At 43.0% G+C, this 15,552-nt stretch overlaps 1 protein-coding gene across 1 annotated transcript in view; it reads right to left on the bottom strand.

Moving 5' to 3' along the window:
* Window positions 1–369: 369 nt before the first annotated feature.
* Window positions 370–15,552, bottom strand: part of rab27a (RAB27A, member RAS oncogene family) — an 18,324-nt gene continuing 3,141 nt past the window's right edge. Inside the window, exons 2-6 of the mRNA XM_060878400.1 lie at window positions 8,199–8,372; window positions 4,698–4,783; window positions 4,130–4,233; window positions 3,892–4,015; window positions 370–2,152 (exon numbers count right to left, since the gene is read on the bottom strand). Coding sequence (XP_060734383.1) covers window positions 1,951–2,152; window positions 3,892–4,015; window positions 4,130–4,233; window positions 4,698–4,783; window positions 8,199–8,351 — 669 coding nt within the window. The 5' untranslated portion in view covers window positions 8,352–8,372 and the 3' untranslated portion in view covers window positions 370–1,950. The remainder of the gene's footprint in view (window positions 2,153–3,891; window positions 4,016–4,129; window positions 4,234–4,697; window positions 4,784–8,198; window positions 8,373–15,552) is intronic.

The raw sequence follows: 15,552 nt of genomic DNA, 5'->3' as shown, positions 1-15,552 counted from the left end.
AATGCTAGCTAGCACAACTGTTAGCCTGAGTCGTAGCCTTCTATCAATATTTACTTTGGTGTTCTCACAGCTTTAACCACTGGACCAGAGAAGTCAGTGACCATCACAGGGATTTATTTTGGTAAAGCAGAAATAATTAAATCCTTTAAGTCTTGACTGTACTGAGTGTAAACACATCTATAATCAAATCTCCACCGTCGTGTTTCTTAGCTCGTATCATATCATCTCCTGTCCAATGTTACTGTTTCTTGTCCACAGAATGATTGGGGGGTAAAAGATTCATCTGTACTGTCATTTTAAAAACCATATATCACACAAATGAAGCAACGGTTTAAACACAGAAGAAGAAAGAAAAAAAAAACAGACAAATGCTTTGTGAAGCCATTTTAATAAATAATAAAATATATTGTATTTTCTGGGAAAAAAAAGTTTGGCATAGTGACAGTGTTTGGCATGGATACAGTGTTAAAGATTATACATTAGGTTAGGCACTTTAGGTGTGAATCTTAGTGCAGTATAGTGTCGGTGTTAACACACTTGTTTTCTCTGCTTCTGTTTACACAGATGTATATAAAAGCTAACGAAACACGCTAGGTCGTATCGGTACATACATTCATTCAGAGGTAAAGTGAAATGTACAGCGAGTCGAGTCGACCTTCCTCGCTTGTCTTTTCTCTCGATCCGAACTCCTGATTTAATCTGCGATTAGCGCAGGGACATGATGATTACAACTAAAAACAAACAAAACGAACAACTAAACAAGTGCCAAAAAAACTTAAAGTAGCCCACAATAAAACCCTCTCATCTCAAATCATTTCATGCTCCCTGGACCGAACGACTACGAGTATCTGATTGAAAAGGAAATTATATCGTTTGTGACGTTGAGATAACTACTGTACATCACACGTATTGCACTGTATTACGCCGATGTTGAAGAACAAATGAATAAAGAACAAAGTCAAATTTACAACCCAACTGAGCTGGCAAACAATTCAGCTTAGCAAGACAGGTTTAAGGACAGAAAAAAAAATCTTATCACACTTTGGCTAATAACAGAAGTCTATTTCATGGAAATCTTTCCATAAGCACATGTCTTTAAACACTCTGGGGTGGAGCCTAAAGGGGCGTGGTGATTCCAATCTGAGCTTGAGATAAAAAGAGATTCCATGGTGGCTGTCCAAGATGGCCGCCTATATAACGGTCTAATGTTCAGCTCCGCTAAAGTTTGATTAACTTGTATAGATGACGCCGAACAGCTCGGTGTGTCTGGTGTTTATAAGATGTTCTCTCAAACAATGTGACATAAAATGAGACAAGAGATCTCAAATCACTGAAGAAGTGGGTGTGGCTTAGGTTTAAAGTGTTGTGAGACAGACTTCCATTACTAAATATCTAAATTTGACGGCAGGATCCAGGCTGGCTCTGGTGTGAAACCACAACTTTATCGATGTTTTAATAAAGCATTTTCTTTCAAAAGTATTTATCGTTATCTTCATCAACCTGATAAAAAAGTGACACAGATTTTCTCGGTGTAACCCCTCCCAGTCCAATCTATCCAATCTACAGTCCATTAGCATGCACAGGTCAAGGAAAATGTCTCTCTTCACCTGAGAGACCAGCAGTGTGAAATAATCTGACACACTTAGGCCACTTTATCGAGTGTTACTCGTTTCACAGCGTGTGAATTTGTTGTATCTGTTTGTCTGAATTAATCCAATTAAAATTTTATCCAATTAAATTTGTGTTCAATTAGTTTTTATTACTCTCTAATTTGTTTTGGAAATCCTCAGGCCTGATTACTGTATAAAGCATAAAGATGAATCCAGACAGACATCAATAACCGTGTAAGAAGGTGTAATGGTGCCATGCGGCCACTAGCGGCCACTGTTTTACGTGCTAATCTAAGTGAACGTTTCGAAAACAATGTGGGACAATGGCACCCTTCAGCCACTAGCAGGCACACTTGCTCTTCTCCTGCGTCGGCGGTTCGACCATCTCGCTCCCGCTGTGCCCGTTAGAGCGCATGGTGCCGTCAGGGATCCAAGACCGGTCCACACACCTCTCCATGCGCTTCATGATCAGATCTAGCAGGACCTCCACGGCCTGGGCAACGTTCTCGCCGTTCGCCGCACTCGTCTCAAAGTACGGGATTCTGAAGTACAGGGTCAGAATAAATGACAAACCTCTTTCTTTCTCTTAATGTAAACAGGAAATAACAGTTTATTAAATATTAAAATTAGGTATTAGAATAAACATTTTCTGATTTGCATGTTTTTATTTGCATAGACAAAAATATACTGAATATTACAAAGTGCTGACACTCGAGACGTCCATAAACTGTGAAACCTTCAAAAGCTACTTCATACATTACACACGGTTACTATAGAGGCGATAAACGTATTATATTAAGCACATTATTATAAACCTGTGCACTAGTGTCAGAGCTGCTGCACTGACCAATCAGAACGCAGGATTTACTAGCGGCGTTGTGTGTAGAGCGTTATCGCATTTTTTTCCTTCTTTGGCATCCAGCAGAGCTATCGGCTCAGATCAGGAAAGCGATATGGTTTCGTATGACTCATATCCAGCCTGCCAGGGCAAACACCGTTCCTAGGAAGCACTTTTAAAAAGCTAGAAAACTTTTTATTTTTAAATATTTACCTGACTATTTACAGCGAAGGCTGATCGAGATTAGACGACATTAACAAGCACGATTCAACCGAATGCAAGAAGTGCACAAGAACAGAACGGCTGAAGCGACATCGACGCCCATCTGTGTGTTTATGAAGCAGAACAGCGTGTTCCTGTAGCGTATCGCTGCTAATGTGATGTTTTTCTGCTCCAGCAGTCAATTCGATTTAGTGCTAACTACATTTAACTCCAGACGCCTGGAGAGGGTTTGACAATAACTTCATCCAAATCCTTCAACCTAACAAATAACCAGCTTTTGTTTTACAAATACACAAAATACCTTATAGATACTGAGATTCTGAAGGGTTTCTTACACACTCACACACACACTCACACCACACACACACTCACTCACTCACACCACACACTCACTCACTCACACCACACACTCACTCACTCACACCACACACTCACTCACTCACACCACACACTCACTCACACCACACACTCACTCACACACACACACTCACACACACACACACACACACTCACTCACACACTCACACACACTCACTCACACACTCACTCACACACACACACACACACACTCACTCACTCACTCACACACACACACTCACAACGTCTGCCATCATCTTGGTCAATATTGACTATACAGTTGGACTGTCATCTATAATTTTGTGTGATTAGCACAAGACATAGTTAAACACACACACACACACACACACACACACACACACACACCCTCTCTAAGCAAACTATATATTAACTTGGTCAACAAGCTGTTCACGATGAAGACAGAGGCAAGCTGGCAGGAATAAATTTGCAGAAAGAGGAAGTGGCATAAATGGAGAGAGACACAGATGGAGAGTCAGACAGACGGGTGATTTGACAAACTAATAAGTGATGGATAGATAAGTGGGATGATAGATGGATTAAAAGACAGAGGGTTAGAGGGGTAGATGCACTGACAGACAGACTGGATCGAGAGGTGACTGACAGACAGTTATATGGATGGAGAGACAGGTAGACGGGAAGATAGACAAATTGATGGACAGATGAGGCAGGCAGACAGACAGATGAGGCAGACAAACAGTTCTGTAATGGCATCAGGAAGCTAAATGTAAGCTCTTAGAAATGGTAGCCATGATAATGACATCATACTGTCGTGGGTGAGGCCTGTGTGTGGACTCATTAGCTATGTTAGCATTTCTGGGTTTGGTATTTGGTGTTCGTTCTCACCCGTATTTACTGGCGAGCTCTCGAGCTTCCTCCTCTTTAACGAATCGCTGGTCATCCAGATCACACTTGTTCCCACACAGAACAATGTCAGGGTTCTCACAGTATGCATGCATCTGTAGCTGACCTGCAAACAGACAAGTCCTTAGATTAGATTAGATTAGATTAGATTAGCGGCTGGATTTTATGATTTAACGCTGAATCTGCTGCAAAAATCTGAGGAGATTTGAGCGATACGTACTCATCCAGTTCCTGACGTTGAGGAAGCTCTGCTCGTTCGTCAGATCAAATAGCAACAGGAAACCCATGGCGTCTCTGAAGAAGGCCGTGGTCAAACTCCTGAACCTGCAGGAATGGAAATAAATATAAATAATCCCGGACACACAAATCACACAGCGATGTGGGAGAACATTCAAGAAACATCCCAAAGATCACACGCAGGTTAATGAGACCCCACAATGTCTCGCTGTTCAATTTCCAACCAAAGACAAGTGAATTAACAGTGAATTACTAAATCGACTTGATCAATTTTAATTAAAAAAAAATAAATTAAAATATAATCTAGAAATAATGAAATATAGTTTGTTAATAAAATGTTAATAGAATATTGTTGAAGTATTTAGACTGCATTCACTCAGACACGTTTTCACCACGAGAGACACCCACGATCGCTCTGATTGGTTAGGGACGGAGAGTATGCCCCGCCCACACAGAGAGCACAGCCAATAGCGCTCTCATAGACTGCGTAGTCATCAGGATTCCAGGCCATTTGATTAAAATGAAAAATGAATGAATTATTTTATTCTCACCTCTCTTGGCCGGCCGTATCCCACAGCTGGATGTGTATCCTTTGGCCCCGCCCCGCTGCACCATCAGGCCCGCTGGACTTGTACATCTTTAAGACAAGATTTACATGAACTGTGAATCTCACGTGCTCATTCACACACACACACACACACACACACTTCCATGGTTGCTTATTTGGCAACATCATATTAAAAAAGAAACATCTGGGTTTTTTTTATCTGTTTATAGTAACATTCCATACAGAAAAACGCAGCTTGTAATGTTACAGAGATACTGAGATACTGGCTCGTAATGGTTGGTGCTGGTGTTTGTTTTGGAGGAACGATCCGTGTTTGTTTTTTAGGTGTAGCTCCTCAAGCTTGTTCCTGGTCCCAAAAACTCAGAGCTGTCAATCAGTTACGTTTGCGTTCTCTTGTTTCCTGTCAGGTCTGACTGCAAGATGAGGATTTAACTATCAGGTAGAAGCTCTGAAACACGAACTGACTGTTGTTCAGGTTGGAGAACCTGCATCAGTCAAAGCTGCTCAAGTTCTCCTTCATTCCTGGAATATATTAGTTTTGATCTCTTTCTTTCTTTTTCCTGTATTAGGTTTGGAGGTGTGGCCAGAACCGTAACCAAGATTAACACTGATCCATTTAATACTTAACACACCACTACACAAACAGCTCATTTCTACACAGTGTACACTGTCTACAGTATTTTATTATAAACACTGACTCCAGTTAGACAGGTTCAGGTTATCAGCTTTAATATTTTGGTGAACAGGTATGATAACAATCCAAAATGTGCATCCACATACACACACTCACATACACACACTCACATACACAAAAAACACTCACAGTCACAGACACACACAAAACACTCAGTCACAGACACGCACTCACAGTCACAGTCACACACTCACAGTCAGACACACACTCACAGTCAGACACACACTCACAGTCACAGACACACACTCACAGTCACAGACACACACTCACAGTCAGACACACACTCACAGTCACAGACACACACTCACAGACACACCCACAGACACACCCACAGACACAGACACAGTCACAGACACAGACACAGTCACAGACACACACTCACAGTCACAGACACACACTCACAGTCACAGACTCACAGTCACAGTCACAGACACACACTCACAGTCACAGACACACACTCACAGTCAGACACACACTCACAGTCACAGACACACACTCACAGACACACCCACAGACACAGACACAGTCACAGACACACACTCAGTCACAGTCACACACTCACAGTCACAGACACACCCACTCCCACAGACACACCCACTCCCACAGACACACCCACTCCCACAGACACTCCCACAGACACTCACACAGACACTCACACAGACACTCACACAGACACTCACACAGACACTCACACAGACACTCACACAGACACTCACACAGACACTCTCACAGACACTCTCACAGACACTCACACAGACACTCACACAGACACTCACACAGACACTCACACAGACACTCTCACAGACACTCTCACAGACACTCTCACAGACACTCTCACAGACACTCTCACAGACACTCACACTGAAACAGTGAAGCTTTTTACTATAAATAATTTGTTAGTAAACACAAACATTGGGATATTTTGTTGTGTTTTTTCTCTTACAGGAAATCCCTGAGCTTTCCCAGCGTCTTTTGTCTCGGAGTAAAATTTTAACTACAGTGTGTGTTTGAGGGATTAAACGGAGCAGTTCTGCGTGTCAGATCGCTTATTTCACGCTCCGGCTCACACGGCCGGGGAAAAGGAAACTAAAGGGCAATGCTGGGAGACTGAAAAGTGCCTGAAGGAACCGAGTTCATGGTCTGAGGTGCAGTAACAAGTGATGTGTGTGTACACACACTCACAGACACACTCTCACACACACTCTCACACACACTCTCACACACACTCTCACACACACTCTCACACACACTCTCACACACACTCTCACACACACTCTCACACACACACTCTCACACTAAACAAAAACATTCCTGTCGTATTCAAAAAACTTTCAGTAATGCTGATTTTCTTCCTTCTCATATGCGCATGTTAATGAATACCTTTGGCCTGCTCATTTGCATTTACTGACGCCCACAAAACTCCGTAAAAGGTAAAGCTTCACTGAGTTTAAGGGATTTCTCTCAGATGTGCGAGTGGAAATTTCAGACATTCTTAGTTAAATTAGTGTGTAATTAAAATCAATAAGTAAGGGTGTAATCTGTATGTATATAAAATCACAACAATCCAACAACAAATAAATGATTTTAAACCCAAACACATGAGGTTCACAATAATAAGTCAAATTATACATTTACATAGTCGTAAAAATGAACTTTGTTCCTGAGTTTACTCTTAATAACTCTAATGCTTGTGTTCAACTTCCTGAGAAATATAAGGAATAAATTCTTATAATAATCTGTAACCAGCTTTAGAAATTAGACCCAGTGAGATAAATAAACTGACTGACATTAATACAGTGTACTGATGTTACACCTACATTCTAATTTAAACACTCAACAATTCAATACTCAACTTTACTATAAATTCATATTTTAGTTCATTAGTTAGTTTAAAAAAGATTTTTTTTAACCTAACTAACATTTCTTGTCTTTATGAGGACCAGCTGAATGTGCAAACACTTAAAACTGTCATGGACTATTAACAGTATGGAGACATCCTCAGAAAAACACACACATGCACTTGCTCACACACACTTGCACATAAGCACACACATGCACTCACGCTCGCACACAAGCACACACACGCTCGTGCACGCACCACACACGCTCGTGCACGCACCACACACGCTCGTGCACCCACCACACACGCTCGTGCACCCACCACACACGCTCGTGCACCCACCACACACGCTCGTGCACCCACCACACACGCTCGTGCACCCACCACACACGCTCGTGCACCCACCACACACGCTCGTGCACCCACCACACACGCTCGTGCACCCACCACACACGCTCGTGCACCCACCACACACGCTCGTGCACCCACCACACACGCTCGTGCACCCACCACACACGCTCGTGCACCCACCACACACGCTCGTGCACCCACCACACACGCTCGTGCACCCACACACAAACGTACTCGTGCACACACAAACGTACTCGTGCACACACAAACGTACTCGTGCACACACAAACGTACTCGTGCACACACAAACGTACTCGTGCACACACAAACGTACTCGTGCACACACAAACGTACTCGTGCACACACAAACGTACTCGTGCACACACAAACGTACTCGTGCACACACAAACGTACTCGTGCACACACAAACGTACTCGTGCACACACAAACGTACTCGTGCACACACAAACGTACTCGTGCACACACAAACGTACTCGTGCACACACAAACGTACTCGTGCACACACAAACGTACTCGTGCACACACACACATTCTCGCGTACAAACACACACACACATTCCCCTGCACACGCAACTTACCACCCTCTTTTCTCTGAAGTCGATGCCCACTGTGGTGATGAATTTGGAGTTGAACTTGCTGTCCGTGTACTGGTACAGAAAGCTGGTTTTTCCCACCCCAGAATCCCCCAGAGCTAGGAACTTGATGAGGTAATCGTAGTCCCCATCAGACATAATGAGTGCTGCTTGCTAAACCTGAAACACACACACACACACACACAGTGAATTCTAATGGCTCGGTTATATACAATAACACAACAGAAAGTGGTTGTGTGGACAGCTCAGGGTCACGGTGGGCACTGAGGCTCCTTTACGCAGGGAAACTTGTGTTTTCACAATCGGTTTATTCAGCAGCTATAATTAATTTTTAGGTGCATTCTTTAGATTATCACACCTCCAAGCTTCCTATATATTTCTTAACCTCCGAGACAGGATTTTTTTCAACAACGTCTAGACCGAGCACAATTTAACCCCCACCCCACGGAAACAAAGCGGTCAAGTGTAACACACACACAACTTCATACAAAACACACAATAAACAAACTGAACTGAAATGAGTCTAATTATAATCATCACCCCCTCATGAGCGGAACTAAGAGGAACCAAGGGAAAGCCTGTTTATCACGGTTTAGTACAGAACCACGTGAGTAGATTAGTTTACAGCCACAATAACACAACTCTGCGTGTTGCACATACAGTAGGCCAAAGACACACACACGAAAGGGGAGAGTGTGTGTGTGTGTGTGAGAGAGAGTGTGAAAATGCTGACACCATAACAGGAAATGTTAAAGCAACATCCACAGAATGAGTTTGTGAAAAAGAATGAGACGTGTAACACACAGTCGAATCCACCACACGAACAGCCTCTGTGCCTTTAACAACAACAACAACAACATCATTCATAGGATAAACAGCACTTATATATAATATACAATTTATCATCTACAAACTTAGCATGTTTGTATACGCCGTGTTTTTGTGGTAAAACTACAGAAATAGCTGTAGTCCATCAGTCCGTCTTTGACGTGAAGATTTACTGCTTTCATTTCATACTCCTTCAGCTGCAGGGTGAAAAAACGTCACGTTCTTCTTCACGTGTCATTTTCAAAGCTAATTTATTGCACATGGCGCTTAAAGCCCGAGGAACAACCGAGCCGCAGCGTGAGCGCTTGTTTCCTCACGTGAACTTCATGAGTAGTTTATTTATTTTCCCCTGGAACAGAATTACAGCATGACGGCGTGTAGAGGAATAAACGCAGGATCTATACGAGCAGCTTGTGTGTTCTGGTCGTGAACACCTTCACACCTGTCGCTGTACTTCACTCAATGACCTGATGAGGAACAGCAAGTTCTCAGGAGGAATGAGGAAATAAATCCACAAATCCTGTAATAGTCCGTAATCACTCAGGCCTTGACCAGAACTCTGCATGTTGTCTTTTCACTCCAGGATGTTCAGTCAGATGATTACTGAACACTTTATTACAAACTGGATGGATTTTATCTGTTCGTTACGAGACGGTCGTTTCGCCTTCAGCTTTAATTAATTCAATATATTATTAATATTCAACTCATTTCAATATTTTTACGCAGCGTGAAGTACGGAACAAATCCTCTACAGAAAGCTTTACAGAACTGGAGCTGCTGCTCTTCTCCTCCTCCTCCTCCTCCTCACGTTGTCTCACACTACAGGATGTTACACCGTTACATATTTAATGTATTAACACAAATGTGACTCGATGATAAAACTGCAATAAAAAGGTTTGGTGATTGTCGCGTTTTGAATATTTAATAACGGGACATCAATAATTTACTGCACGCACAGACGTCCTGAAGCTCGGAAAAGCCATTAGTGCAAAAATAAGTTAAAAAATGTTCGATTAATAATATTTAATTCTGTTTTATACACAAAAGGTGTAATTTTACTGTTTAGGATCCGACGACCTCATTGATAAATGATAACACAATGCTCTTTGGAGATACCGATCACAACGCGAATAAAAACTCAGCAGCTGTTCGGATTAAATTAAATTCAGTGTTTAAAAGCTTTGAGGCCTGGTGTATTATGTGCCTGAGTAAAACTGCATTATGGTCCTGAAAGATTGAATGAGCCTCCTGTCAGTCATTTTGTAGACACTCCCCTTAACTCCGCCCACCTTTCAGTGTGACGCCCAGAACTGCCAGATCGTTCAGAGCTTGAAGCAGAACCGTAGTAAAGACAGGAAACGTCCTCTTTAGATAAACATCAAAACACATCGAATCAAATATGAAACGCTGAAGACCCTGTTTACAGATGCGTGAACGTCAGAGGGGCTCAGATTTATCAGCCCACATGACGTTTCGGACTGCGGTGTGTTCTCCTGACTTCAGGAAGCTCTGAAATGACAAAGCTCTCTTTTAAAGTTTATGATTTTAACCTTTCGTGGTTGATGAAATAATAGAAACATGTTGTAGCTGCTACTAATCTTCCTTATTCCAGTCTCGCTCACAACAAAATGCTGTCTCTTTTTTTTTTTCCTTTAGCAGGCATGCAGGACATCAGAGTCTGGTTTAGGCTTGTTCTGTTCAGACACCTGGAACAGATAATGTGTGTTTCATCATGAGAGAGAGAGAGAGAGAGAGAGAGAGAGAGAGAGAGAGAGAGACAGAGAGAGAGAGAGAGACAGAGAGAGAGAGAGAGAGAGAGAGAGACAGAGAGAGAGAGAGAGAGAGAGAGAGAGACAGAGAGAGAGAGAGAGACAGAGAGAGAGAGAGAGAGAGAGAGAGAGAGACAGAGAGAGAGAGAGAGAGAGAGAGAGAGAGAGAGAGAGAGAGAGACAGAGAGAGAGAGAGAATGTTGAGTGTTACGATGATGAATGCGGGCTTAGATGGTTTTATGACCCAGCATGTTGTCAGGACATGAACAGACACAGGAAATGTGGAAAACTCGGGCAGAATCAACACAGATATGATGTTTGTGGAGTGAGAGCAGAGGGAGAGTGGGAGTGAGGGTGAGAGTGAGAGCAGAGTGAGAGCAGAGTGAGAGTGAGGGTGAGAGTGAGAGCAGAGTGAGAGTGAGGGTGAGAGTGAGGGTGAGAGTGAGAGCAGAGTGAGAGCAGAGTGAGAGTGAGGGTGAGAGTGAGAGCAGAGTGAGAGTGAGGGTGAGAGTGAGAGCAGAGTGAGAGTGAGAGTGAGGGTGAGAGTGAGAGCAGAGTGAGAGATAACAGAGTGAGAGTGAGAGCAGAGTGAGAGTGAGAGCAGAGTGAGAGTGAGAGCAGAGTGAGAGTGAGAGCAGAGTGAGAGCAGAGTGAGAGCAGAGTGAGAGCAGAGTGAGAGTGAGAGCAGAGTGAGAGTGAGGGTGAAAGTGAGGATGAAAGTGAGGATGAAAGTGAGGATGAAAGTGAGGGTGAGAGTGAGGGTGAGGGTGAGAGTGAGGGTGAGAGTGAGGGTGAGAGTGAGGGTGAGAGTGAGAGCAGAGTGAGAGCAGAGTGAGGGTGAGAGTGAGAGCAGAGTGAGAGAGAACAGAGTGAGAGTGAGAGCAGAGTGAGAGTGAGGGTGAAAGTGAGGATGAAAGTGAGGGTGAAAGTGAGGATGAAAGTGAGGGTGAGAGTGAGGGTGAGAGTGAGGGTGAGAGTGAGAGCAGAGTGAGAGTGAGAGCAGAGTGAGAGTGAGAGCAGAGTGAGAGTGAGAGTGAGAGTGAGAGCAGAGTGAGAGTGAGGGTGAAAGTGAGGGTGAAAGTGAGGGTGAAAGTGAGGGTGAGAGTGAGGGTGAGAGTGAGGGTGAGAGTGAGGGTGAGGGTGAAAGTGAGGGTGAAAGTGAGGGTGAAAGTGAGGGTGAAAGTGAGGGTGAGAGTGAGGGTGAGAGTGAGGGTGAGAGTGAGGGTAAGAGTGAGAGCAGAGTGAGAGTGAGGGTGAGGGTGAGGGTGAGAGTGAGGGTAAGAGTGAGAGCAGAGTGAGAGTGAGGGTGAGGGTGAGAGTGAGGGTGAGAGCAGAGTGAGAGTGCAGCTTCAACCTCGACTGATTCTTAACATGAAGCATGAGTAAGAATCATATGACTGTGGTGTGATTCTGAACCTTCACCAGCAGTAAAACCTTCTCAGAAATATAAGCTGCTTAGCGTGTGAGGGCAAATACACACACACACAGACACACACAGACACACACAGACACACACAGACACACACACAGACACACACAGACACACACAGACACACACAGACACACACACACACACACACACACACACACACACACACACACACACACACACACACAGACACACACAGACACACACAGACACACACAGACACACACAGACACACACAGACACACACAGACACACACAGACACACACAGACACACACAGACACACACAGACAATTCTAAGGAATCTCTGAAGTTTTACCATGTACAAACAGGCAGCTTCTTCCTAAATAACACATCACGTTTGATTGAACATGTACATCTATAATTCCACATTTAATAAAGAAAATTTAAAAGTGATTAAAAACATTATCAGAAGGCACCAAAAACAGTTCTTCAGTTTGTCTCTCTATAGAAGTTCACTAAAGACATTGTTAGAGTCCAAAAATACAAAAACATCTGCTACATTTTACTCGAGAGTTTATTGACTCTTGAGATTGAAGCATTAGAGCCATCTTCACTCCCACCAACCAACTAAAGCTGACAGGAAAACTCAAGAACATGAGCAAGAACACGTCACCGAGTCACCTTCAGGAAGGCCGTTAGTACCTGTACACACTGTCTGAGTTCTCAGACACACGAGGATGAGTCAACCTCAACCTCAACCTCAATCTCAATCTGAGAAATCTTCTACAGGACAGAAATGTTTCATTTCCAACATGCTGAAGATCAGAAACCAACCTAAAATCTGTGAGAGATATCTGACTTAATCTGGTGTGTAACCACGACACGCTTCTCACGTCACAGAACGCTTCGTATAACGCTTTATACTGAACTGACGAACCAAAAGAAAGAAAATATAGTTTACTAGTTTAAATCCTTTCTTCGCATCCAGCTATCACGTTTTCTTTTCGTTCATTTAGAACACACGGCAAACCCGCAGCTCTACAGCTCTGTGCTTTGGCTCGCTTCAGCAGCTCCCATGTGCTTGCTTACATGGTGCGTTTGATTCACTTACAGCCATCGAGTCGATTCAGACTCGATTCACTTTCTGACTCGTTCAGATATGTCTGAATGTAAACACACTACACCCTTTGCATGTGAAAGGTTTATACAGTCAATATCAAAAGTATACACAGTGACCTCACACACTCCAACGTCCTGTACTAACAGAGATAAAGCCTGTACAAGCATTCACTGGATGTGTTCTCCTCAAGAAACCATGCAGTGCCCCCGAAAAAGGGCAAAATACAAAGAGAACAAAACGGTGCAACACCGTCACATGACACCAACATGAAACTAAAGAGACTTCAAGTTAAGAGAAGAACAGACGACAGCAATAGCTGGAAATGTTAGCCTGATTTATTAGCATTAACGTTTGTCATGTTTTTATAAACATTACAGGTCACGCAATGTCCCAAGTGATCGTTTAACAATAAATAAATAAATAAATACATTTTTGTCATTTCCCAGGATGTGTCAACAAAAGCTTAAGCGTGATATGGGTTTGCCTTAAAAGTGCCGTAGTACAGAGTTCCAGCTAGAGCAGCTACGACCATGGAGAGAGTCAACAAATGACCGATACTTTAAATACACTTAATATATTTAATATACTTCACTCTATGGAAGAAAAACTAAAGATACACGTTGTCCGGTATTAAAAAGTAAAAAATAAATCAGTGGTGAAGGTTCAGACTATAACTTTATGGTGGATCGTGTTTCTACATTTTTTTAAATACTTTTCTGACAACCCTGTTATGCTGATCAGTGCAGTTATCACAGTGTCCATCCTGCTACAGACACAAATTTATTACACTGTTTAGGTCTGATGCTGTTGCACTGACCAGTTATTTCAGGAGTCGGCATTGTAGTAACGCAGCCAGACAGTGTAATGTTACTGACCAGTGTAACAGGAAGAGTAACGGGTTTGGCAGTGTAAAGGTGTCTAGCAGCGTCCTGTTAACAGGACTTGGCCGCGTAGAAAAGGGCTCGGGCCGCGTAGAAAAGGGGCTCCGGCCGCGTAGAAAAGGACTCGGGCCGCGTAGAAAAGGACTCGGGCCGCGTAGAAAAGGACTCGGGCCGCGTAGAAAAGGACTCGGGCCGCGTAGAAAAGGGGCTCGGGCCGCGTAGAAAAAGGGCTCGGGCCGCGTAGAAAAGGACTCGGGCCGCGTGGAAAAGGGGCTCAGGCCGCGTGGAAAAGGGGCTCGGGCCAATCAACAGAAATGCTTTGCAAGACTTTTCAGGAAAGAAAGATTTCACCACATGAATAAAAATAGATTTGTAGGAAAACATCTTCTCTAGCAAGCAGTAATCTTCCATCTCTAATTCAAACTGAGATGGATAAAGTGGATAAAGTGGTGCAGAAGAATGTCCAAATCCTTCTCAAAGCTTTTTGAGTCACGCAATCTTGCCTGGAAACCAGGAAACAGGCGAACAAACACTAACACAGAGGGACGGGCAATCAGCAGGCAGATATGTAGATCCCTCTGCAACTTAAACAAAGCAGACGGCTGAACTGGGTGTGACCACACACACACACACACACATATATACACATATACACACTCACACACACATACTGTATATACACACACACACACACACACATATACACACATACACACACACATATATATATATATACACACACACACACACACATATATATACATACACACACACACACATACACACACACATACATACACACACACACACACACACATATATACACACATACATACACACATACATACACACACACACATATATACACACACACACACACAAGTCTTGACAGGTTGAAATTGAGTCCACTTCCCTCTTTGTTCCAGTGTTGAACAAAATTGTGGTAAACGCCTAGAAGGGTAAAACCTCACGCTGTTACACAATAGCTCAACGATTCCTAAAGATATTACTGCACAGCACAGGTCTGTCAGCTCCAGTCTACACACTCATACCAAGATTTATCTCTTTATCCCAGTCTCAGAGTGTCTCATAACACTATAGATCCAGGACTAACATACAAACACATAAACTCAGTGAAAAATACTAAATGGTTTGATTACAGTTTGATAGATAGACTTTTCTTAAATACTTGCTAAGCCCCAAATCTGTGCTTATTTTACCAGTTTTTTTTTATACAGTTGTTAAACAGTTAACAAATAAAACACCTCTAGTTCCAATAGATTTGTGGGTTTTTTTGTAACTTGACCAAATGAACACACTTGGTACTGAATTGTTTAATCCCTCACACA

This window comes from Tachysurus vachellii, chromosome 9, assembly GCF_030014155.1.
Source record: "Tachysurus vachellii isolate PV-2020 chromosome 9, HZAU_Pvac_v1, whole genome shotgun sequence".
In the NCBI taxonomy this organism is placed as follows: domain Eukaryota; kingdom Metazoa; phylum Chordata; class Actinopteri; order Siluriformes; family Bagridae; genus Tachysurus; species Tachysurus vachellii.
This window is presented reverse-complemented; position numbering and strand designations above follow the sequence as displayed.